Genomic DNA, 26,431 nt, shown 5'->3' on the forward strand with positions numbered 1-26,431 from the left:
TTTCCCAAATAAAAGTTTAAACAAGCATGGAGCCTGCCCTGTTGTTAGCATCTGTATGCAAGCCCATTTCAGGCTAATGGCTGCTGGGGAGGTTCATACAGCATCCTAGGACATGATTCCCAAGCTCCTGGCCTGGCTCTGAGCTTGAAGCAGTGGCCCCGGCCCTCACATTGGGAGGAGGAATGGAATGGACTGTCCAGCATGAGTCCCTTGTGCCTTGGTTTTCTAACCAAAGGCTGTTTCTCTTTCCTTACAGCTCACCGGGATCATTCAAGCCATGGTGGATGGCCAGCCAAGCCTGCAGCAAGTACTGGAGGTAGGTTGAATGACCTTTAATTCTTGACCCCTGACCTCTTCCTGCTGCCTTTCTTTTCCTTCCCTCCTGAGAATGTAGCCGTATAATTTGACTATGATTATGGCTTGATTAGAATAACATTTGCTGTCACATCAGTGACATGCTGTTGAGAGTATTGAACCATTGATCTGTCATCTCCAGCTGTTCCTGTCAGGGTTACTGACAAGATGTCCATGTGCTGCCAGGAGTCGGGCAGAGCCCCCTCACCCCTCCTCACCTGGCCTGTGGCCCTGTGCTGGGAGCTGGGAGGCCTGTGCTGGGTGGGCTGGGGCAGGGGAGCTGCTTTCCAGCCTTATGGGATTAGCCCCAGGGATTGGAGGTGTTTTTGTTTAGCTTTGGTGTTGGCTTCTTGTGGCATGTGAGCACTTCATTAACTCACCCAGAACTCCCCATCGATGGCTTTTGTTTGCTGCCAGCTCCTGGAGGAGCTGCAGTCAGCTGCCTGCCCCACTGCAGCTTGCCGCTGGATGCAATGTGCCTGTCGGGTGCAGAGGCTGCACTGGGTAATGATTCCTAATCAGAATAATTACAACAATTGCCTATGTGAGGGAAATCAAATTAAAGACTTTAGAACTCTTGGCAGAGACCACAGTTCTTGGATATTCTCCTCAGGGAACTGGGAAAGGTTAAGGCGCTTCTTCCTGTGCTCTGGCTAGAGGGAATAAGGAAGAGGCTGTGCTTGGTCCGTCCCAGCCTACCCCCTCCATCCCTTCAGCCTCAGGGTTTTCTGAGGAAAAAGGTTCCTTGCCAGCGCTGCTCTGTGGAGGAGGGCAGACAAGAACAAGACTGCGGATTTCATTAGGTGCTTTATTTGTTTTTAAGCCTCATAAATCCAAAGCTTGGACCTTATCATTGTTCAGGAGGAATATCAAGGAACAATTGCATAGGAGGTAGACAGCGAAGAAGTGGAGTTGTGGCATTCAAAGAGAGACATCTCCCCTTAGCCATGAATCCTGTCCCCTGAGAGAGAGTCATGACCTAAACGTCCTGAACCCATCAGGATAAAACAGGCCCGAGAGGCAGGCTTAGTTCACCTCGGTGGTAGTGGATACTCTGTCCCTGGAGTGTAGAGGTCCAGGCATGTCAGCTGAGTTTTGGCCATGGTGAGAGCACTTTCAGTAGATGGCAGAAGGTAAGGTAAGGTACTTCTTTTTCTTCTTTGCCCTGCTGCCCTTTTGAGAGGTGTTAAGTCTGTTGCTAGGACTGAGGGAGCTCCTCAGTAGAGTTGCTTTTTGCCAGAAGCAACCCCAACCAGCCTTGCTCTGTGGGAGGATAGAGTACTAACAGCATTTCCCAGGAATGTCCTGGCAGAATGCTTGTTCTGGGTCAGCTGCAAACTGGGGCCATTAAAGTAATGGTCAGGTTGAGGGGGATAGGTTCACAAGACACCTTCCTGACAAGCTCAGGCCACCCCTGGAGTGGGGTGCTTAGAATGTTCTGAACGTCATCCACTTCTGGTACTTTGTAGGTGAGGGGGAAGATGTCCCAACCAAGGCAGCCAGCAAGATGCTTGCCTGACTTGTTTATTCTGAGTAGAGCTCAGGCTGGGCTTGCTACACTGCCAGTGATGGGAAGGGCTGCCTGACAGATTGGAGTTGTGTTGTGGTTCCTACTGCTTTTCTTCATTTAGGCAGGGCGGGGGAGGTCAGGCCTAAGTATCTGTGCAGGCTTACAGTGAAATATGCTCTTCTGCTACACGGTGGAGTATTAAGTGCCTCTTGGGGCAAAGACATGGTCATGTTGGCTGAGACCTTTTGCCAGTCCTGTTCTGTCCTTTCCCCCTGTGAGTTGAGGTGTTGGGATCCCTCCATGTGGGACACTTACTTGAGCATATAGAGCTAGCCAGCTAAAGCAGGGTTTTGTGGCTTTAGAAAGCTCTGGGTTGGTGTTATCTTTTCTCTTGAATGAAGTCTGTCTTTTCTTTAGGTTACCTTGGGTAAAAGATGTAATGGTGTGTGTCTGCACATGTGTGCACATGTGCACAAGGGATTAAGCCAGAGCTGAGGGAGACAGCATTTAGCAGTGGAATCCCCAGCCTCACTGCTTAGGAGGTTCCTGAGCTGGGAAGATACAGACTGTGAACAGAGTGTAGACTGTGTGCTCTACACAATGTGTACCAGAGAGCAGCACTCACATTCTGGTTATTGGCCTCTCATGGAACTAGAGGGGGTCCTTGGTCTTATTGCTGGATGCCTCTAGCATCTCAGAAGTGCCAGGAATCTAGCTACAACAGCTAGATGGGAAATTCTTCCTTGGAGCCCAAATGTGCTCTTGAGCATTGCTGAGCACACAGCTCCTCTGCAGTGTGGTCTAACTGGACTTCCCGTCTTTTCTGCACTGTATGCTCTGCTCTCACTAAACTTGCATCTATCTGTTAATGTTTTTGGTCATCAAGTATCTATTATTTTGAGATAGGATCTGCTATATAACTCAGGCTGATTTTGAACTGTCTGTGTAGCCCAGACTAGCCTCTAACTTGTGATCCTTAACTTCCAGCTTCCCAAATACTAGTATTACAGGTGTGTGCTATCATGCCTGGCAACACATTTGTACCAAATAAAATACTGGGTCAGGACAGTGAATAAAGCAGAACTCCTACACTCTTACAGCCTACCAGGGAAGACAGACTATAACGAACAGTCACTTCTTTAACACAGTCTGTTACACCATGCCCGCTGTTGCCAGGAGTATTCTCTCCTCTTGGTCCTGTAGCACTCCAGTCACTTCTTTCCCCCTTTCTCTCCTGTGTATCATGGGGAGCTGTTGGACACATTTAATTCTCAGAACAACTCAGTAAGGATTTTCATCCTACCCTGTTGTATAGGTGAAGGAAACTGAGGTTCAGTGGTGTTAAATGACTTTTAAATGACTTCCAGTCAGCAACGTAGCCAGGATAAGGAAAGAGCCAAGGGCTGGAACCTGGATGTGTCTCACTTTCAATTCTAACTACTGTGTGATAGAGACTTAAAAAATAATCCTCCTGTGCAAGTGGAAGCCATGGTATGATTGGCTGCACTCCCTCCCTGTGCCTGGGATCTTCAGAAAAGTAGGCAATGCTTCATGAATTCTTTATGCTAATTCTCTTGTTTTATACCGATGTTCGTGTTTGTACTCCAGTGTAAGTGCAAACAGTAAAGCCAGCTGGAGGCATGAAGAGGACGACTAGGTGTGCTTGGGAATGATTTCTTTCCTGTGTAGTACTTGAGCTCAGTCCTCAAAATACTCTGCTGAATTTGAACCCCTGGCTAAGAAAAGGAGAAATGCAACTTGGAGTCTGTCCCTAAGCTTTTAGCAACTAGAGCAAGCAGCATTGCCTCACTGGGAGGGACTCCAGGCATCAGTGGGACCTCCTTTGAAGGGAGACGGGTTTCATCTTCACTTGGTGAATCACTAGGTTCATAAACACAGTAAGCACTTACTGTAAGCGTCAAAAAGCGCAAGTATGAACAAGGCTACAGGTTAGATCCTGCTCGTGGCTTTCTGGGGCCTGTTCCTAGGGCTCAGGATCACCTGTGTCTGCCCTGGGCTGTGCCTTTGTGTGACACCCAAGGATAGAGACCATCAAGTCAGAGAAGGGTGTTTGGCCTGCCAGTTGGGATCACAGACAGGCTGTCACACAGCGACGGATTGAGAAGGTCCCTCTCCCACCACACACAGACTTGTGTTTTCCCAAAGGGATCATTCATTCTTCAAGAACCTCTGTAGTCTGGAGCCAAGGCTGAGGGTGTAGAGCACAGCAGAGCACAGCTGGGTGAAATTACCATTCCTCCTGCTCTGGTTACAAGCTGCTTCGCTGTGTGTCACTTTTGGGCTGTTCACAGGCTGAGGAAAAAGGACAATCTCATCTGTTCTTGTGTACTTTCCAGAGGGTCGATGAGTGGATGGCGAAGGAAGGCCTCTTAGATCCAAACGTCAAGTCAATTTTTGTCACCTGTGGAGACTGGGACTTGAAAGTCATGTGAGTATGCAGAGGTGTTTTTTTTTTTTTTTTTTTTTTTTTTCTGCAGGGCTTGGCGTCTAAGGGACCAGGCTTTGCCTTGTAGGGCTTAAATGTTCAAGCCTGCTGGGCAGCAGGGGTCCCTGGTTCTTTGAGGCCATCAGGGCTAGAGGAAGACTGGGAGCTATGGCTTCTAGGCATGTCTGGAACAGGGTAGGGACAAGTTAGTGGCCCCAACTGCTGTTGTTGAGCCTTCCTGCCTTTGATAAGTCCTGCCGCTAACAGCAGCTCTTCTGATTGCTGCCCTGTGTGTTATTGACCCAGAAGGAAGGCATTAAAAGAGGGTCTTGAAGAAAAAAAAATCTTTTAAACAGAATACACAGTATTTACTATTCAGAGTGTTCCAAAATAAGAACTCATTCATTAATCCTGTAAAGTAGGTACTGTTCTTACTTCTATTTTATAACTAAAGAAATTAAGGCACAGAGAAGTTAAGTAACTTACCCCAGGCCACACAGCCAGGATTTGGACTCAGCATTTGGCTCCAGGGTCCTTTCTCTTAACTATTACTATGTTGCCCTATTATCTGGGATGCAAGACCCCAGTAATCATCTGAGAGCCTGGTGTCTGATGAGAGAGGGCTACTTCTGGGAAGCTGCCCAGTCTCTCTTCCTTTGTGCCCCCTGCTTCTTCTCCTTTGTCTTCTGGTTGTAGAAGACAAAACAGGTTCCTTTGATGGGCTGACACTTGTGCGTCTTGTCTGTCCTTACGGATACCTGGCTTCAGACAGTCCCTGGGGACTAAAGGGGGTGGGGGCGCTGTTTGCTGAGGAGGTGATAGAATCGATACCACTGTGTTCTTTGTGACTGAAGCAGCAGCATTCTCTCTCCCCGCCCCCCTCAGTGTGTCTGTGTGTGTGTTGGTGGGGATGAGGCCTAGTGACTGCAGTAGTTATTCCTGCCAAATCGGGTAGTATCTTCTCACCAGGCTCCCTTGTATGTTTTTATATCCTGGTCATGGAGGTGAGCGTAGGTCCCCAGCTGGGAGATAAGCTGCTGTTGGACCTTAACTCTGTGGGGGGAGTCAGGAAGAGTGATCTCCAGAACACATGAACACACAGCACTCACGTGTCCCATATTTTAGGCTGTGTACTAGCTGTATACTTCTCAGTTTGCTCCAGAGGGTCTCTGTTCTTTCACATGACAGGGGAATTATATGGGCTGGGTCTGGAAGTCTGGAAGCAGATGTGAATCAGAAGCATCAATAGAAAAGATGAGAGGGTGAGGGTGTTTTGTTGTTGTTGTTGTTTTAGACCAGGCCATGTATATTACTAACCCAGGCTGGCCTTGAACTTACTATATATGATGACTACTGATTCTCTTGTGTTCACTGTTCAAGTATTGGGATTATAGGCGTGTTCTACCATAGCTGGTATATGTGGTGCTGGCGACTGGCCCCAGGGCTTTGTGCATGCTAGGCAAGCATGCTACCAACTGAGCTACATCCCTCGCCTAGAAAGGCTGTTCTTATTTGTATATTTTGTGTAGCTCTGAAGCCTGGAGAGTCTTATGTGGGGACTTCACAGCCCAGGAAAAACCATTCAGAGGCCTTCTGGCTGATAACCCAGATTCTGGGCTCACATGGCCCAAATGGAAGATGCCAGGTTCAGGGGCTCAGTTCCCTCAGGAAACCATTCCAAGACTCTGGCTCTTTCAGTGTTTTCCTCACAAGTGTCTTCATCCTCTTAGAGCTGGTGCTTCTGAGCCTTCTGCTGTCACTTGTGAATTGTGTGCACATGCATGCATCAGAGAACTTGATATGCATGGGACTAGAGACCATGCTGCTGGGCCTTCTCAGTCTGGAGTTGCCCCATGAGATGGAGAGGCACTTTTAGAGGGCATTGCACTCTTTGGTGAAGCCTCTTTTGGCCTGTGCTTCACTGCCATTTGTGTCTTCATGAGAAACAATGCCTGGATTGGGTTGCAGAATCCAAGTGTGTATGTCATTTGGTTCTAACCATCATCTCTGGTAGGAGGCGATGTCTCCCTTTTATAAATAGCAAACAGATAAAACAAAGCAGAACACTCTGGGCTTCACAGAGGTAAAGACTCAACCAAACAGAAAGGAATCCTAACACTTAACAGTTTGTGCTGATTTGAGTTTGGTGAGGAAGTCAGGGGCCTCTGGAGACAGGTGTGCCAGAGGCAGCTGCTGCTGGGTAACAGGGTGGGGGAAGAGGGCCTTGTGACTGCCGTGGAGAAGCAGGACTCCACTTAACTGCTGGGAAAGCTCTTAATTAAATGTGTAACAAAATAGAAGCAGCCAGAGAGAAAAGGTGAGTAGTGCAGCGTGACTGTGCACTGCTTGCTGGTGTCTGGAACCTGGTGGCGGCTTCAGAGGCTCTCAGCCAAGCCGCCCTGAGCTGTGCGCCTGCCAAAGGCTGCTGCTGAGCCTGACAAGGGTGTGTTAAATTGACACTCAGAACTTGTTAGTATGTGGCTGACTTCGTATTTTGACATCCATTTCCAGATTTAACTAAGTCTAAGGAATTCAGCAAATGTTTTCATTTCACACACTCGTTTCGGGAGCCAAGGGCCCTTCTCCTTGCTGTTGTTATCCCAGCCCCAAAGCTGCCTCACACAACTGTTGTTGGAAAAGGCCTGATTAGTGCAGCACTGAGAAATGGGAACTGAAGTGGCAGGAGAAATCCCACTGGAGCAAAGAAATCTGCTCTTGTCCTGACAAAACCGTTTTGTGTCCATCTTTCTTCAGATGTGGATGAGCTGATGCCCGGGGTTTGTAGGGCTTGAGGCTGTAGCCACAGACACTGTTAAGGTGAGCTTTAGTGTAGTGGGCGTGGTTTTAATTCTCCTCTTTTTTGCTTTTTTGTTTTTTGAGACAGGTGTGTGTGTGTGTGTGTGTGTGTGTGTGTGTGTGTGTGTGTGTGTGTGTGTAGCCCTGACTGTCCTGGAACGCCTCTGTAGACTGGCTGGCCTCAAATTCAAAGATCTGTCTCCCTCTGCTTCCCGAGTGCTGGGATTAAAGGTGTGCACTACCACCTGCCAGCTTTAATATTCTTCTACACTTTTTAAGAGAAAAGATAAATAATACAGTTTAGTTTAACTCCCCGCTCTTCCCCGACAAATCTTTCCTCATCTTGTCTGTTGTTCCTTGAAGCTCTCCAAGGGGTTTCTTGTTCCTCTGCTTGGTCAGTTGGAGAGTGTCCATCTTTGTGGTGGTAGGCAGATAGGGTTGTGGATGGTAGGGAGTGTGACCATTTGAAGAACTTGATTTCTAGCCTGCGGTCTGAAGCTCCAGGCTTAGCCACTGAACAGTGTGTGTCTGAGCAGTACACCAAACACTTCTAGGTGGAGTTTTGGTCTAAGGAGAGGAGCAAATGAAGGAGGAAAGGGAGGAGGGAGGCATGGGTCCTCCGTGCAATTGGCAAAGAGGCTCTTTTTGGATAATCGGGTCCTATCCTGAGTGCAAGAAGGCCTGGGGCCTGCTCAGAGTTGGTTCAGGGGACCCTCATGGATGCTCTACAGCTACATGTAAGGGCAGTGCTGGCATTGGTCTTCAGTTCTCTCCATGGCTTCTGGGGTGTCGATGCTGTACCCCGTGTCTGTACTTTGCAGGGGTGGACCTGACAAGGGTGGTTAAACTGGAGGTTTAAGCAAGTCTGAAGACCATCTGGGCTTTGCTCACTCTACTCTGCTCACTGCTGGTGTGGTGAGTGTGCGCTGGGCTATAGTCAAGTTGAAGAGTAAGACTGCTGGTATGTGGAGTATGGTGCAGTGATAGACATGCATAGAGAGCATTGTGGGTAGAGGATGCTGGCTGTGGGTCAGGCTGGCTCCTCTATGTTCATTCAGTAGAGCTAGTCACTTTATTTTGAAACAGTCTTTAACTTTGTATCTTCTGATTCTTGGCTTCTCTCTCTAGTCACTTTTGCAGTTCACTCATTCCTTAGTTTTTTGTAAATGTTGGTGTTTTTTTGTTTTTGAGGCAGGGTTCGTCTACATAGCTGAGGCTGTCCTAGAACTTACCATGTAGATCAGGCTGGTCTTGAACTCACAGAGATCTATCTGCCTGCCTTTGCCTTCCAAGTGCTGGGATTAGAGGTATGCTCCACAGTGTTGGTGTTTCTAAAATACTGGTGTTGCTTTGATCCTTGTCCTGTCTTTCACTTTCCTTCATTTTTGCTCTCAATGGATCGATCTTGTCTTTTGCTAGAGCTTCACCTGTTTGTGTGCTAAGGTCTCCAGTCCTTTTTTTCCAAGAGAAATTACAACCAACATGATCCTGTTGGAGACAAAAGATGTGCTCCATCAGCTGCTTGAAGGACAAGTCTTTTACCAGATGCTGCCTATACTTCCACAGGCCTTGCTTTCCTTCCTACACGCCCTCCCCTGGTGCCATCACTCAGCTACCTTGTCAGAAACCTGAGAACCCCCCCTTTGCCTAGCCACAACTAGTTAATCTACAAATCCTGCTGACCATATTTCCCCAGGGTTTCTCCAGGTGATCTTTTCTCCTAGGTGCTGACTCCAATCAGGTCACATTCTGCCTTATGCTGTCAAGGCACCCCTATCCTCAAGGTCAAGTCTATACTGTCCAGGACCTTCAAGGCTCTTGCTTGCTTCTCTAAGTACTGCACACAGTCCCACTTTAATGGAGTTCAATTTGCAGCTGTCTCTACTTGTCTGTTTCTTTTCTAGATTGTGAACACTATTGTAATCCTCAGACAAACCTTGATGTAGTAGTTGTTTGGTAAATATTTAGAATTTGGGGAGGAGGGGGTGCTGGGGACTGTCCTAAGACCTCCTATACGATAAGCACGCAGTTGGTCACTAACTATGCCACCTTGCCACAATAGTTTGTTAAATGTAGGGCAGTTGAGTGGCCCTGTAGAATTCCTGCTCTGGAAGAGTGCTGGGTGCTGGGTCAGCCTGGGCCAGGGAGAAGAAGCTAGTTCTTGGGCACATGTGAAGTACTCTATCAGAAGTTTGTGCCTCTGGGACTGGAGGCTGGGGCTCCTGAGAGACTAACAAGCAGAGCATAAACACAGCCATTGTTTATGAAGCTCTTGCTGCATACCAGCAGCCTCTTGTGCTGCTTACACATAGTCTGTTGAGTCCCGCAGTCCTGTCTGCCAGTTGTGTGTGTGTGTGTGTGTGTGTGTGTGTGTGTGTGTGTGTGTGTATGCACTGCCATGGAGTGAGGCAGTCAGAGGAAGACCCCTGTGGGAGTTAGTTTTCTCCTTCCTGCATGTGGATCCTGGAAATTGAGCTCAGTAAGGTTTGGCAACAAGAGCCTTTACTTGCTCAGCCATCTTACAATCCTGATTTTTTTTTTTTTAATAACACTTTAAAAAAATTTAAAAATAAGTTGAGAAACTAGGGCTGAGGATAAGTAATCTGTCAAGGACACACAACCTGTTTGTTGGCAGAGCAGGGATTTGAACCTAGGCTTCTGGCCCTACAACCATATGTTGGACCATGGCCATTGACCATCTGTTTCAGTCCTCATTTTCATGAGCCACACTGTGTGTTCTGGTAGGAACACCCATCCTCCTTGTCTGTTGTTTGCTTTGAGGATAGAGCCTGGGCTGTTATCTTGTCTGAACATGTAGACTTTCATATCCGTCTTGGGATGGGGGCATGGTTGGCCAGGGAACGTGGAGGGGGTGATTTGGGGCTGCCAGAGAGCTTCCTTTCAAGGTCACAAGTAGGTGAATCCTCAGAGCTGTGCTTTGTTTGTTTTGTTGTGTTACTTTTAGTTTGAGACAGAGTCTCATTGTTGTAGCCTAAGCTGGTCTTGAGATCACTGCCCTCCTGACTCAGCCTCTCAAGCGCTGGAATTCCAGGTGAGTGCCACTCTACCTGCTCCTCCGGCCTGTTATAAGGAACCTGTAGCCAGTGCCATTTTGGACGCTCCAGTCTTGTGTTTATGTTAGGAAGCATCTCATTGTACCTCTGAGCTGATGAGCCTGACCCCTTGCCCAAGAGTGTCAGATAGTCCCCAGCTCTGAGCTGCATCACCTTTGATTAGCAGCTTGCTGGGGGAACGGGCCAGAGTAAGAACTCCCTGCCAGCCATGACTTGCTCATTCCCTGTTACTTTTATCTGTCACTGCAAGTGCTTGGGCTCCCCTCCTGAACTAATTAAGTTTGCATGTGTTTAGACACATTGCCAAATAGGGCTTAGCAAAGCGGAACTGAGTTACATCTCTTTCTGAGTAGGGTATATGAACACTACTACTCCCTTCATGGACCAGGGAGAAGCATGGCTGACAGGCACTGAGTGCATGTGCCGATGATGGACACCTTCCCCGGCTCTCCTAGGCCTGCAAAGGCAGCCATTGGATTAGCTCACAGGCACGTGTGAAAGCCTGTCTTCCAGCACATTTAGTGACCTGGCATTCTGAGGGCTTAGAGTGGAAAGAACACGAGTTCTGAAGGGTGCTGTTTCTCCGTGCAAAGCAGAACTGAAAGTCGGGTTTACTGGGATCTTTGTAAGCAGGGGACAGGGTTGTGTGTTGCACAGCCTCAGTCACCTGGCTTGTAGATCCTACCAGGTAGAAGTAGCAAGTGGAGTACAGCGTGGCCTTCTTGTTCAGTGTGAACAGTTCTTGCTCAAAGCCCAAGTTTTCCCCTTTTGCCTAGAGGGCCCATTTCCTCTACTTCTTAGTCTTCTGTGGCCCTGTAAGATGGTACCAGGGAGAGGGGGAAGAAAGGAGAGGAGTGTTGCTGGGCCAGTAAGCTGACTCAGCAGGTAAAGATAGATGCTTGCTCAGAAGAGAGTTGTCCAGAATCTTCCCATAGTGGAAATGAGATTCAGCCTGGTGGATCACCATAGTGAGGTGACAGCTGTTGGCATGTTTTTGTGACAGATTCATGCCTGCCTTTTTCTAGTGCCAGCTAGTCTGATATCTGAGGTGCCCTGTGGCACAGTATACCTGGGTCCTATCCAGACAACAGTTACGGGGCAAGCCATGCTGTAGGCCCTTTTTCTGAAGTAAAAAAGGACCTGTGTACTGCTCACTACAGAAGTCAATAGAGCCGACTGAAAGTCAGGGTAGAATCTCCATCTTTTACGTAGTGGGCTACTGAATCAGCCCCCCAGTCATGACAGGGCTCTTGATGGGAAAGATTGTTCCGAGTCAGCACAGGCTCCTGAGAACATGAGACGTTTGGGGGCAGGGGAGAGGATGTCCCAGAGGTTGTATAGGAATTCCGGACCTTCGAGTTGGAGTCTAGGCTCAGAGAGAATGGCATCCAGACCTTCTGCCCTCCCTTCAGTTTCCCTAGAGCACTCTCGTCATCAGAGGTGCATTGGGTTAGCCCCAAGAAGGCAGCTTGAGTTGATGGGGTCATGTTTCAGCTGCAGCTAATCCAAGTCATTCGATATAAATCTCCCTGCTGCCTCTTTCTCCCTCCCATCCCCAACCCACAGACAGGGAAATGAATCCTGGCCCTCACCCTGAATACATCATGGCAGGCTCGACTCTAATGAGAGAGGGCCATTCATTGTGGGGTGAAGCTCCCTGCAGAGCCTGGGATGCCATTAATTAAAGAAGAGCCACCTGAAGCCAGTCGTGCGGTGCAGCCTGCCACGCTCAGATGGAGTGGTGGTGGGGTAGCCTCGTTAGCCTGACAGCTCCTTGGGCTGAAAGTTCTTGGGCTTGGAGGAGTGAGGGGTGCTCTCCCCCTTTCCCGAATCCCCTCCCCCACGCCTGTGAGCACAGACGTCCTTGGAGCTGGCCTACTCAAAAACATCTGAAGGCCCCTCCTGCAGGTCTGGGCCTAGAACCAGCATTAAAGGGATTATCCATTCCTGAAATGTAGCCAGAGCAGCTCCTGGTTCCCAGCCTTTGCTCGTTTTGCACTCTTCATGAGGTCCTAGGGCTGCAAGTTAACAGGCCTCTTACATAACTGCCACCTGCCCTTGGAGCTTTCACTGGGGTAGTTAGTAGTCTGCCCTTGAAGGACTTCATGGGTGGAGGGACTCCGGAGGAGAAACTAATGTCTGTCAGAGCCTCTGCTGCTCCTTTCTGGGTCCTTCTAGCTGGGGTGACAGTGAAGCTCTATTGGCAGCCTCATCTTCTCAGCCCTGGGAAGGTGTGGAGGGTTTAAATTCCTGTAGAGATTATAGGAACCCCCGAATGGAAGTTTTGCCTAGTTAAAACTGATCAAAGATAAAAGATGTTGAAAGCAGTAGCAACCTCATTGGCTTGATGCAGATTTGGTGATTGAATAGTTCTTTACTATTTAAAAGTGGTCTAGAAGCAAGTGTTGCTGCCCAGATTCTAGCCCTAGGACTTGAAATGTAGAGCTCCCTTGACCATCTGTGTATGTCTTAGCACTTCTTGGCTGGCAGCAGGCTTGGACCCTCTCCAACCTTCCTCTTAGCCCACAATTGGGCTGTCCCAGCCAGTTTGTATGCCTGGATTATCAGGAAGGCAAATTGGATCATGTGTTTGTGGCTCCAGTGCAGACTCTGGAAGTCTGGACTATTCTCAGTGGCGGCATCTGACAGATAGGGTGCTTTAGAAGGCCTCAGAACCATCTGGGACATGGCTAGGTCATGTGGTCTCTCTGTCTGTTCTCCTTGAGTTCACCTGACATGGATTGCAACCTTCCTCCCAATTATCACCCCTAGGCTAAGATGTGGGCCCCATTCCTCTGTGTGTGGAACATTTTTATCTTCTTGAGTCTTGACATTTCCAAAGGCCTGTGTGTTCTCTGTCAGAGTGAAGGCTGGGGAGCTTGTCTCCTAAGTAGAAGGAGCTAACTACCGGAATTCCTAGAAAACATTAATACTTTTTTGTGTGTGTGGTATTTGAAAGCCCGTGCTTCTTTTCTAAGGCCTTGCCTATTATTTTTGTGACTCTTGAATACCAAATTTGGGTTTCGGTTTTAAACAAACATGATATGAGCTCACCGGCTTTGTGATCTGTGATCCCAGCTACTCAGATTGCTAAGGTAGGAAAATTGCAAGGTCAGGGCTTACCTGGGTGGGCTTCAAAGCAGTTCAAGACCAACCTGAGGAATGTAGTGAAACCTTGTGTCAAAATAAAGAGTTAAAAATAAAAAAATCTGACTATGTAGTTCATGGTAGCTTGCTTGCTTAGCATGCCTGAAAACCTAGGTTCAAATCCCTGGTATACCCCCACCCTCAAACCGAGGCATAGAATAGGTATAGTAAAGTATGTAATATGAACATGTGCCATTTCTAACATGATAAGTTTGTATACAAGTGTCACCGTCATCCCAGTCGAGACTTTTCCATCATCTCAAAAGGTACCTTTGTGCCGCCCCTTCCCAGTCAGTAGTGCCTACCCTGCCAGTTAACCATTGCTAACCATTGACTTATGTAACTTATAATTAGTTTCACCTGTTCTTAACTTCACAGAACTATAAGTCATACAAAATGTACTCGTCTGGTTTGTATGTTTTGTTTTTGTTTTTATTTTTTCAAGACAGGGTTTCTCTGTGTACCTATTTGCTCTGTAAACCAGGCTGGCCTTGAACTGGGAGATCCACCCACCTCTGCCACTCTGAGTGTTGGGACTAAAGGTGTGTATGCTACTACCATCACCTGGCCCAAAATGTACTTTTCTGTTTGGTTTATCTTGCTCATACATGACAGGTTAATTCATGTGGTTGTTTTTTTCTTTCTTTTTTTTACATTTTTTATTGTTTATTATTATTAGTTACATTTTATTAACTCTGTATCCCAGCTGTATCCCATCCCTTATTCCCTCCCAAGCCCACCCTCCCTCCCTCAGCTTCTCCCTGCCCCTTTTCAAGTCCACGGATTGGGGAGGACCTCCTCCCCTTTTGTCGGGCTCATGTGGTTGTGTAAACCAGTTTGGCCTTTTTGTTGTTGTTTAGTATTTCGTTGTTTCGCTATGCCTTACTTTTCATTTTGTTGGAGCATCTACCTTTATTAGGTATTGAGTGTATGTTTGCTGAATGAGTACATGAATGTTCATTTTGGTAAAGAAATAACCCTATGCCTATCAACTTTTTCAACTCCTCTCATCCTTTAAAACCTATTTCCAGTCCGTTAGCCTTGCGGCCTTTCTTCTCTATTCTGGAACCCACGCTGGTCTCCTTTCTGAGGTACAGGTAGGGGGAGGCTGCCCCTGCGCCCATGAAAGAAGCCTTTGAGGCATTCTGGCTCATTTATTTCTTCTTGTAGTAGATGAGTTAAGTACTCACCATGTGCCCAGCACTGTTTTAGGTAGGAGTTGAGGGCATTGTAGTAAACAAAAAAGAATTTTTTTGCATTCTTCTGCATGTAACTTGCTTGCCCTCTGCCATTTAGACTCTCATGCCGAAAGAAATTTTGGTCCTGTCCAGATTCTTCTGTCTAGTGGGGTTCTGCAAGAGCTTGGTGGCAGTGGCTTTGACAGGGCTTCTCTGTTTCTTGTAGCCCTCTTCCTTTCCTGTTTATGATGCTTCCTTTCCTGTTTATGGTGGCGTTAGCTGCCACCTCTGCTACTACTCCATGGCATTGAGTTTCTTAGTATTGGTGTTTTCCTTCCACTATCCTGAAATGAAGCCTGATTCCCTCTCTGAGAGGAGGGAATTCATCTTCAACTTCTCACGCCTGCAAAGGTGAGTGACCTTTTTTTTTTGTCAACGCTTGCCAATCTGTTCCTCCAATTCCCAGCCAGAGTACTGGAGACACCACTCTGTACTGAGGCAAACCACCAGCTCTCCCTGAAGGCATTGACCCGGGCCCTAGGAAAGACAGGTCAGCTCACAGTTGCTCCTCTCAGAGGCTCTGGCTCCTGGAGGCTAGAAGGGCGTGGCTCCTGAGCAGCTTTGCTCCTGAATGTAATTGGTGGTTTTGTAAAGAGAGGATTCTCAACCATTCTGTTCTTCCCTGCCTCATCCATGCTGAAAGCCTGGCTGTATCAGTTGGTCTGAATGAGGTTTCTTTTGTCAGTCTTCTAAGAGCACCTGTGAAGGGCAGAAACAGCTATGAGGCAGGAGAGTCAAAGAGCATGGAGCTTGGGAGTTGAAGGCCAGGGAGCCTCATGTTTCAGTTGGCATTGTGGCCTGTGCCTGAATGATTTGTGGACTCAGGCTTAGCTTTGTAGAGGTTTGGGAAGGGTGGCTGTGAGTGGGTAGGATAAATTCTTAGTGTCCCTGGCTAAAGGGTGACACAGCTCAGACTTGATAGTTCTGTAAAACTGATTCTTCCAAAGCCTGTGAGAATGTTGGTTTGGGGAAGAAAGCCAGCCAGCCCAGAGAATCCCGGGAGTCTGACAGGCCTTTTTCTCTGCGATTCTTTCTTGCAGGCAGCCCGAGGCAGCCTGTCTCTTTGTTAACCGAGTGACAGCAATGTGACACCATGGAAATAATTACTAACAAATCACGGTGCTGACTGCAAACAGCTCTCTGTCTTCAGAGGCATGTCAGGGTGCATTAGAGCAGGACTGCAGGAACGGCAAAGGGGCCTGAGAGCAGCCTGCGCTCAGGCTTCTCTGTCCTCCCCCACCCAGGCCTCTGTCTGCTGGACCTTACTTCCATGTTCTTGGCCTTTGCCTGTCATGTCATCTAAATGCTATCGTGGTCTGCAGGTGGCTTGTGGCTGGTCTGGATTCCTTTGGGCAGGTAGCCAAGATTCCATCTTTGCTAAGGGTACCTGTGTAGTAATGAGAGGTGAAAGGATACCCCATTTCTCTGACTCACTCTGCTAGCCAAGACCTGCTTCACCTGCCATGCTTCAGGGTTTAAGGGTGGCAGTACCTTCTCCAGCAGGACCCAGAGGGTGAGGGAAGCCTTGTGTTTGTGTTAGCTCAGCTCCCTTCCCCCACCAGCTCTGGTTTCTTCTTCAATTGCCATAGTCAATTTTTGGTAAGTCGACTTTGTCCATTCCCTCTTGGTTAGTGGAGTGATTGCTCTGACTGTCAGGGCTGTAAATAATGTTCCTGTTGTGTGTGGCTGGAGGCAGCACACGGGTGGGAGAGGAAGGGAAGGAGGAGGTGCGCCTCCTCAGCTCCATTGCTTCCCCCCTCCCCTCTCATACAATATTTATCCAGGGATGGGAGTCAGATGCAGCGACCTCAGGGGTCACCCAGTTAAATAGCTTCTGAACCTCCCTGCATTCTAATTGCTGCAGTTGTCCTTTGCTCTGGAGACTTCTCCTCCCCATTGTCTGCTGAGGTACACACTAATGGCTGTCCTCCCTGGCCCTGCTGGGAGGCATGGGAGGGGCCAGTGCACAATGCTACCTTCCTTTCCCTAGAGATAAAGGAATCCAGGGCCTGTTAACAAGTGGCTTTAGCCAGAAGGCCACCATCCTTGGCTTTCCTCTCTACCCCTTGCAGACCTGGCTGGAGGAGTATCAGGCAGTTGGCACCAAGAACCTTCACACATTTTTGGTCCTGTAACCAGACTGCGAGACTCGTGAGTTCTTTTGAGGCTGCCTGGCCAAGGGACAGACTCTTGACAGGGATGATGATATTCTGTGTGCCACGTTCTCACATACGGGATTTGGAAACATCTAGGGAGTGGCATTTCCTGTTGTAATATGCTGTGTTTGGCTTGAAGATTGGCTAAATACAGTATGTTTGGTTCTTTGGGTGTCAATTTTAGATGATTAATCATAGTAGCAGGTGTGCCCCATTTGTTGATTTAGGAGTGGCGTGTGTCACATATCCACCAGGACTTCCCTGTAAATGTCAGTTTCTTCCATTGTAGTGCTTCTCCCCTAAGGAAATCTGTAGGAAATAGCCATGGAGGGTGTTAAGTGAAGACATAGGCAGTCAGCAAGGCCTGGAATCAGCCTGTTGAGACCTACTCTGGGCCAAGTTAGTAGAGTGCTGGGGACTGTGGGAGCACCAAGTGATCAGAGCTCATTTGGGCAAGGCAGACCGAAAATACAGCAGAGAAGACACAGAACAAGCACTGTAAGGGCCCAGAATAGGCAGTAATTTTTAGTGGTAAGCTTTCTTTCCTCTCTCTCTCTCTCTCTCTCTCTCTCTCTCTCTCTCTCTCTCTTTAACAAAAACAGAATATTAAGTTAAGCTGTACTTGTGCTGCAGCTGGGGTCCATAGCCCTATGGTCCATAGTCCATGAAGTAGCCTGATCTCTCTCCTGAAACCCCTAGACTTTGAGCTTCCTAGAGCACAGTTTAAAACTCCCTAGCCTTGTTCTAGTGCTGTTGTGCCAGGAGCAGGACTCTGTATAGGCCGAGTGCTTGCACATCTTGAAAGAATCAGGAGACCTGTCATCAGGACAGAGGGAAGGAGCCAGAGGTTAAAGGCAACAGCTGTGTCCTTGTGCACTTGTATGGGAGCAGAGGCTGGGCTGTATCCCAGATCCTGAGTGCCCAGAGGATGCCTCTCTGCAGAGCCTCCAGGGGGCATTGTAAGCCATACAGACATTGTCCAGGCACAGGGTCAAGATGGCCACAGGCCAGGTGGAAACTCTACTAGGATGTGATGGGTGTCTTGGAGACAGCTTAAACTGCTAGCTCTTGGTTTGTCTATCCAAAAATAGGCTATTAACCAAGGCACTGGCCGAAGTACCCTGGAAGCTGCCTAGCTGGTGCTCAGCCTCCATCTCCTACCCTACTCCCTGATACTCTGTGTGGTAAGTAGCTCTGTCCAGCTCTTGGTGGCAGCTCCAGCACTTCACACACAAATGAGCACTGTGCCATGAAATGGACACTGGAGAGTTACTTATCTTACTGTTTGCCTGGACAGGTACTGAGAGTCAAGTGATAGGACTTCAGGACATTTGTAGCACTAGAGAGGTGCATGCTACACAATTCCACAGGGTGTTTGTGGCATGTATGTGCCTCCTATGGGCTCTGAGGGGAGCAATGGGAATAGAGATGTCAGTAGATGAACTGTAAAAGCTAGGAGCTGAAAGAGCTGGAGAGAGGGTGCAGCAGGTAAGAGCACCACTGCTCCTCCAGCAGGTTCAGTTTTGAGTCCCAGCACCCACAAGGTGGCTTACAGCCTTCTACAACTTCAGTCCTAGGTAGCTGATATACATGCAAGCAAAACACCCTTAACAAATAGAAATTATTGGTGCTGCAGAGATGTCTCATTGGTTAAGAGCACTGTCTGCTCTTCTGGAGGACATTGTTGAGTTCCAGCACCCACATGGTGGCTCAAAGCCATCTGTAACTCCAGTCCCAGGGTATCCAATATTCCCGTCTGCCCTCCTCAGGCACTGCATGCCTGTGGTGCATATACATTATGCAGGTCAAACACTCATACACAGAAAATAATAAATTCATCTTTTAAAAAAAAAGCTGGGAATGGGAAATAGTCTACACATAGCTCCTTTAGAGTCCTTAAGCAATGGTTTGGCTGTAGGGGTTTGTGGTTGGCTTTCTTTGGGAGGACTAGCAGCCTGGCCTAAGGGGCATCCTGGTACACCCGCCTGCATTTTGGTTCTGTTTGGGAACTCTCCCTAGCAGCATGTCTGGGAACAGTTCCAGCTGTGCTGCCAGACCCAGACGCAGGTGACGGCCTTTCGTCTGTACTGTAGGGAAACCAAGAGGAAATTAAATGTCATCTGCCCCCTGCACAGCAGGTCGCTGCCAGATCAGACACCGTTGATCAGAGTCGTGCAGAGGGCACCCGAGGGAAGGCTTCTGTTGCATCCATGTCCTCTGAGCTGTGGCGACTCCCAGGTGATGGCCTGGCTCAGTCCCACAGCTTTCTCTTTCTGGCTGGGTTCACCCTGGCCTGGAGCCCAGCCTAGTGCTCTGTGGCAGCTGTGGACTATGCCATGCCAGAGAAGCATGTACGCCAGTGGGAAAGAGTGAGAAGGGCAGGCTCTGGCAGTAGAGGGTACACAGGAGGCAGTGAGTAGACCTGGATTCAAATTGTGGGTCTGTTGCTGAGAATCTTGGGAGTCTTGAGAGCACTCACAACCTCCTCTGGAAACGCTAAGCGTCATCTGTGTCCCCTGACATTTGTGGGAACTATTTCCTGCAGAACAGGTGTGGGGCCTTCCTCACCCCGTCTTTCCCAGGTATTTAACATGTTGCCTTGGGGCCTCCCTGTGAAATTAGCTCCAGTTGCTGTGAGATGGGGTGGGCAATAAATTGGCCAGGAAGACTCAACAGGACTCAACAGGGCTCGCTGCCTGGGCCCTTCCTTGTCCTCCCAGTTGAGCAGCCCAAGACCTGTGAAATAAGTCTGGGTGATGGTGGTGGTAAAGCAGGGTATGAGAAATGCCAGAGATCACCCACGTAATGGGGGCTTACCTGTTTCTCTCCAGCCTCATACGTGTATATCCCTTTGATGTTTTAGAGGACATCAGGATTTGCCCTGTCTCCCTTCCCCCTGAAGTTCTAGGTGGGCCATAGTTCTCAGTTCCTCAGTAACATCTATTACCTATGTTGAAGAGATATGGAGAGAGTGGGCAGCCTTGCCTTGTCCCTGATTTCAGTGAGATTGATTTAAGTTTCTCTCCGTTTAGTTTGATATTGTCTATAGGCTTCCTGTGTATTGCCGTATTGCCTTTACTATGTTTGGGTAGGTGTCTTGTATCCCTGATCTCTCCAGGACTTTAAACATAAACAAACATTGGATTTTATCAAATGCTTTTTCAGCATCTAAGGAGATTATCATGTGTTGTTGTTTTTTTTTTTTTCTTTGAGTTTGTTAATATGGTGGATCACATTGATGGATTTCTGTATATTGAACCACCCCTGCATACAGGGATGAAGCCTACTTGGTCATAGTGGATGTTATCTTTGATGTTTTCTTGGATTTGGTTTGCGAGTATTTTGTTGAATATTTTTGCATCAATGTTCATGAGGGAGATTAACCTGAAATTCTCTTTCTTTGTTGGGTCTTTGTGAAGTTTAGGTATGAAGGTGACTGTGGCTTTATAGAATGAGTTTGATACTGTTCTTTCTGTTTCTATTTTGTGAAATAGTTTGAAGAGTATTTGTGTTAGCTCTTCTTTGAAGGTCTGGTAGAATTCTGAAACTATCTGGCCCTGGGCTTTTTTTTGGATGGGAGACTTTTGATGACAGCTTCTATTTCCTTAGGGGACATAGTACTTTTGAATTTATTTACCTGTTCTTGATTCAGCTTTGGTAAGTGGAATCAATCAAGAAAATTGAAGTAACAATGCATGCTGGAGAGGATGTGGAGAAAGGGGAACCCTCCTCCATTGCTAGTAGGAATGTAAACTTGTACAACCACTTTGGAAATCAATCTGGCGCTTTCTCAGACAATTAGGAATAGTGCTTCCTCAAGATCCAGCTATACCACTGCTAGGCATATATCCAAAATATGCTCAAGTACACAAGAAGGACATTTGCTCAACCGTGTTCATAGCAGCTTTATTCGTAATAGCCAGAATCTGGAAACAACCTAGATGTCCCTCAGTTGAAGAATGGATACAGAAATTGTGGTACATTTACACAATAGAATACTACTCAGCAATTAAAAACAAGGAAATCATGAAATTTGCAGGCAAATGGTGGGAACTAGAAAAGATCATCCTGAGTGAGCTATTCCCAGAAGCAGAAAGACACATATGGTATATACTCACTTATAAGTGGATATTAGACATATAATATAGGACAATCATACTAAAATCTGTACACCTAAAGAAGCTAAGCAAGGAGGACCCTGGGTAAGATGCTCAATCCTCATTCAGAAAGGCAAATGGGAAAAACATCAGAAGAGGGTGGAAAACAAGGAAAGACAGCAGCCTACCACAGAGGGCCTCTGAAAGACTCTACCCAGCAGGGTATTAAAGCAGATACTAAGACTCATAGCCAAACTTTGGGCAGAATGCAGGGAATCTTATGAAAGAAGGGGGAGATAGAAAGACCTGGGAGGAGACTGGAGCTCCACAAGGAGAGCAACAGAACCAAAAAAATCTGGACCCAGGGGTCTTTTCTAAGACTGATACTCCAACCAAGAACCATTCATGGAGATAACCTAGAACCCCTGCACAAATGTAGCCCATGACAGCTCAGTGTCCAAGTGGGTTCTCTAGTAATGGGAAGAGGAGCTGTCTCTGACATGAACTTAGTGGCTGGCTCTTTGATCACCTCCCCCTGGGCGGGGGTGGGGGAGTTGGTGAGCAGCCTTGCCAGGCCACAGAGGAGGACAATGCAGACTGTCCTGATGAGACCTGATGATAGGCTAGGGTCAAATGGAGGGGGAAGAGGACCTCCCCTATCAGTGGACTGGGGAAGGGGCATCGGAGGAGAAGAGGGAGGGAGGGCGGGATTGGGAGGGTATGAGGGAGGGGGCTACAGCTGGGATACAAAGTGAATAAATTATAATAAAAATTTTTTTTAAATAATATATATTACCAAGGCTTTGGAAAAACATGTTTTAGTACTGACAGAGTTCTCCTAAGGAAACTCCCCACCCTTCACCTCACCCCCACTCCCCAGCTGAAGCATGGCTGCTGGTGAAATTCATTAGTGTTCCCTGACAGCAGTGGCGACAGAGGCGCTCACTGTCTGCTTCCCACTCCCTCACCCTCTCGTGCTGCTGCTTCACACACTGATATTTAAATCTGATGGGTTGCTTATAGACTTCTTGTACCATGACAAGTTTGGGGAGGGGGTTGGGGAGGAGGAGACAGACAAGGAGCCAGCTGTCATGCTGTTATTTCAAACAGTACTCTCTCCTGACCCTTTGCAGGCTTTAGCAAGTGTATCATCTTTCTGAAGCCTGTGGTTGGAATTATAACCTGCAGCTATCCCAGAGGATGTGAGTGAGTGTTGGGGGCAAAGTGGGCCAGTGAGTTGGCAGTTCGCTCTTCCAGGGCTGCGGTCAGGCAGAGAGCAGTGGGGGTACAGAGCACATGCTTTGTTGAACAGGGAGCTGAAGCTGAGTCTGTGAGTGTTGCAGTTACTGCTCTCCATCACCAGGAACCAGGAGGCCCTTCCTCAGCAGTTGCTTCTAGACACCTGTGTTAATGCTGTGGTAATCTTTCAGATAGACCTGGAAGCCTATTGAACATAGGAGCATGTCTGAGTAGCTTCTAGTTTGAGCATGTTGTGTCTCAGCAGTGCTCTTAAAACTGTGGGGGTCAGTTAAGGTTCTGACTTTGTGTCTGGAGTGGGTGCTTGGCTTTTGTACCTGGTACTTGTGTGCTTTGTCTCTAAACTTGAAAGAGGAGTCCCTAGGTTCCTCCTTTATCCATAACTCCTCCCCTTGGTCCATTTTTGAAGCTATTTAGTTTTAGAACTATTTAGTTCTAGAACTTTCCCTTTGCCATTTACCCTCAGTTTACTTTTCTAGTGTCTTTCCTTCTGGGTCAGAAGTATCTCCAAAGAACATTGCAGCTTTGATGGCTGCTGATCTTCGAGCCAAAGTTTTGCTCTGAGACCCTGGTTCTAAAGTTTGTTTCCCTTGATTACCTACTTTAATTCTCATTGACTAGGAGGTGATGTTGCTTACTCAATGACAGTGACCACTTGATCAGTTGAATATTAGTATAGCAGAGCCATAAAGCATAGAGTAGGAGGTGATGGAGGAGATGTCTCTTGCCCAAGGACAATAACCACTTGATCAAGTTGCAGATTGGTACAGTAGAGCCATAAAGCAAGATCTGACTCAGTACAGGGTATGGTGCAGTATCTACCCATTCAAGGCCTTCCCAGTGCCAGGTCTCACCATGATGGAGGGCACTGAAGAACAGGCCAAGCTCCTCTTTTGTCTCCTCATCAAGTCTCATCAGTGTCAACAGTGCAGCCATTCCAGACACAATAGACTAGTGATCTTTCAAAGAGGGGTTACTCATAAAATAAACTATATACTTTCCATTGGAGGGTAGACCAAGAGGCTTGGGGGGGGGGGGCGCGGATACGGAGGTTTATAGACATAAGTGTATTCTGTTGTTTGATTTTTTTTTTTCTTATTTGTTTTTACAAGATAGGATAGCCCTGTATAGCCCCTGGCCGTCCTGGAACACACTCTGAAGATCAGGTTGGTCTCAAACTCAGAGATACACCTACCTCTGGCCTCCTGTGCTAAAATTAAAGGTGTGTGCCTCCATGCCTGGCTTTTAAGTGTGTTCTGGAGCTGTCAAGGACCACTTTTGATGTTGTCAACAAGTGTAATATGATAGTTCCTGCTCTTTCCTACATCTAGCACTCTCTATAGCCTTTCTTACAGGCTTCTAGGCTTCAGTTTCTGGCTAGGGTGCCTTTTCCTTGTTCCCTGTTCTTGCTGATTTCTAGCCCTGAGTGCTAGGCCTGGTTGGGGCAGGCCCTTGTTGTCTTCTGACATGGCATATCACACAAGGGAGAAGGAGGATAACTAGCTTTGATAAGTACGAGGCTTGAACATTAATTTTTTATACATCAGCAGTGGCCAAGTGAGTGAATTCAATTATGAGTCTGCCTTTTCTCCACCCTCCTCCCTATGATGTGGTGGTTCAGAGTTGAGACGAGGAACCTGTTGAAATGAGAAACCCCTATTTCCTAGCTTGACCCCCTTACTAATTCGGGTTAAATTGCTGTGCTATTGCAGTGGTGACACATTGTGTCTGCCTCTGTTTGTATAAGAGGATGCAGTGGGGGAGGAAGGACCAATTTGTGCAGAGATAAAAGGTGTCACAGGCAGATAACTAACGTTCCAGCCTCGTGCCTGCTCTCATTGTTGCTCAATTTGCTTCGTGTGTAAGCCCAGCCTTCCCTTCTTTCTTCCTTCCCTCCCCTTGGTCATATTTTACCTCTATGCCACAGTGTAATGATGCCCTGCGTAGTGGGGGAGGAGATAGGCACCTCTGGCTGACAGCCCTTCCTGATAACCAAATTCCAGCCCATCCATCACTAGCCACTCTCCTCAACTTGAGGAAAAGTGATCGTGAAAGGCGGGCTGTTCATCACTCGAGCTCTGTTTATCTCCTCTGGGTGGGGAATTGAAGCAGGAGAGACAAAGAGCCACATCCCCAGCTGAGCGCTGCCCGGGGTGACGTGGCTGGTATATGCTGGATGCAAACTTATGTCATGTAGACTATGGCACTCTGACAAGGTGGCACACCAGGCTGGGCTCCAGGGGTGTGGTGTCCTTCCAGAGGCTCAGCCTCTTCAGTAACAGTAGCATGGAGAATTGTGGCAGTTCTGAAATGTAGGACAGCTGGTGACAACACTCCGAGAGTGTTTGCGCTGGAAGGGGCAGATGAGGGAGCTGCACAGAAACAAGGTGTGTGTGCCTCAGAGGTCTCCCTTTGTAGGCTCTTCACTCTGTCTTCTCCTGACCCAGGAGAGGACCATAGCTGGGCCTCTGTGCCTTCATGGTTCACTGAGGACTTTGAGACATTCCTTGTCTGCATGTCCCAGGAACACAGATGAGTGGTGTATACACATTTCAGTGCTGTTGGCCACCAGGACTAACAGTCCAAGTAATTTTGAGAGCCAGGTGCCGTGGCTGTTCCTGTGAGGCAGAAAGGAGAAGATGATGACTTCAGACTGCCGGTCCTTCCTCTTAAGTCACATGCCCAAGGTGGCTTCATTGGTTAAAATTTGAAGAGAAAAAATTTGAGAGCATTTAAGGAATAATGTTCACAGCTGTTTCCAGCACAGGTGCCTGCTCTCTTGCTGGACCTGCCTTTTGTTATCTGCCCGCCAATCTGTCTGTCAAACCTGTGGTTTCCTCGACTCAAACCTAGCAGTGGTCCCCCATGCTTTGTTCACCTAATCTTCAAAGCTGAGCTCCTACTTACAATGGTTCCACCTTGGCCATACCCGTTAGCAAGGAGTGAGGTGTGGGGACTCCCTTAATGAGCTACTCCCCTGCTTTGGCTGGCGCCAAGCTAGCCACACCTGTTTGCTATCAAGGCTGTCTGGGCTAAGCCAGAGCAGCTCAGTTGCAGGTGGTAGGCCTGAATGAGGGCTGGGGCAGGGGAAGGTGGGGCTCCTTTGGCTTTGTTGTCTGTCTGTGGGGAGAGACATTTTCTTACAGCCCCATCCTCCCATATTGTTCTCTTCTTTCCAAGCAGAGGCTCTCATTTTGTTACTTAAAAGGATCAGCAAGAAACTTAAGAAGTATCTCATCTTCTCTAACTTCCCCCAGTCAGAAGCAAGGAGCCTGGCAAACATCTGATGATAGGTTTGGGGTTCTGTTCTGATGACTTGAAGGGCCAATGTGATAAGAGCAAGACTATGGTAAATGCCAAGGTAGGGGCCCTTTCTGGCTATAGGCCCTAGGCATTTGAAGAGTGATCATGTACCTTGCCTTAGAGCCACAGGCAGGACTGGTGTGCACGTGTGGGGTTGGGGGTGTCCTTAAAAGAGGCCCCTTGTATTCATGAAACTGAAGGAAGTTTTGATTGGTGGGGGAAAAAAAATCCCATTCCTTTTTATGGCCTGGACATAATTGGTTATTTTCTATTGGCCATCAGTGATGTCATTCCGACCCCTCATAAAGAAGGGGAAATCACACCTGTGGACTCGGTGCATAAAATTTCATTGGGCAACAGTAATAAGCATGACCAGATGATGTTTGGGCAGTTGGGGAGCTTTGTGCCCAGTGAATCCAGCTGCATGGAGACCTGGGCACCATAAACTTGCCTGCACATTTATGCCCGCAGGCTAGATCAGGGCCCACTGCCAGTGGCTCTTTTCCTTGGTATCAATATAGCAATTGGACCCTTTGTGCCAGGAACCTTTGCCCCTTTCTTTGCCAAATTAGTGGAACCATGTGTCTACTGTACCCACTGACCTTAGTTTTAGACTCCCAAGAAAACTGAGTAAAGACGTGACCTTGAGCACTAACCTCCATCCTACCCACCTCTACCAGCATCCAAGCTTTGCCTTCTCAGGGATGGGTCAAGGTCTCTAGTTGAATGTGTGCAGTTGGCACCTGGGCATCCAGAAGCCTCAGAGGCTATTTCTTCTCTTCTTGGCTTGTTGCATGATTAAGTAAATTCTTTTTCTTTATGGAGTCTGTTTCCTCGTTTGAGTAGAGGATGGTGACCACTCTAACCCACCTTGTGCTCTCTCTTCTGAGGTAGGATTTTGTGATAGCTATCTTCCCAGGAGACACCTGGGAGTTCACGTGCTAGCTCTTGGCTCTGTCTCTCATGAAGATGAGTTTGGGTCCTGCTGTATTTGTGCTGCGAATGCTTGCAGTCGCAGGGCTGAAACATTCAGAGGAGCACTCAGCAACCCTC

General features: G+C 47.9%; 1 protein-coding gene across 5 annotated transcripts in view; it reads left to right on the forward strand.

Annotated features, from left to right (window-relative positions):
* Positions 1–26,431, forward strand: part of Eri3 (ERI1 exoribonuclease family member 3) — a 128,969-nt gene that overhangs the window by 37,685 nt on the left and 64,853 nt on the right. For all 5 annotated transcript variants that reach the window (XM_055618508.1, XM_055618510.1, XM_055618506.1 and 2 more), the window contains 2 exons: positions 257–316; positions 4,222–4,313. In XM_055618508.1, the coding sequence (XP_055474483.1) occupies positions 257–316; positions 4,222–4,313 (152 nt within the window). The remainder of the gene's footprint in view (positions 1–256; positions 317–4,221; positions 4,314–26,431) is intronic.

Source organism: Psammomys obesus, unplaced genomic scaffold (assembly GCF_907164565.1).
Source record: "Psammomys obesus unplaced genomic scaffold, mPsaObe1.curated_primary_1811, whole genome shotgun sequence".
In the NCBI taxonomy this organism is placed as follows: Eukaryota; Metazoa; Chordata; class Mammalia; order Rodentia; family Muridae; genus Psammomys; species Psammomys obesus.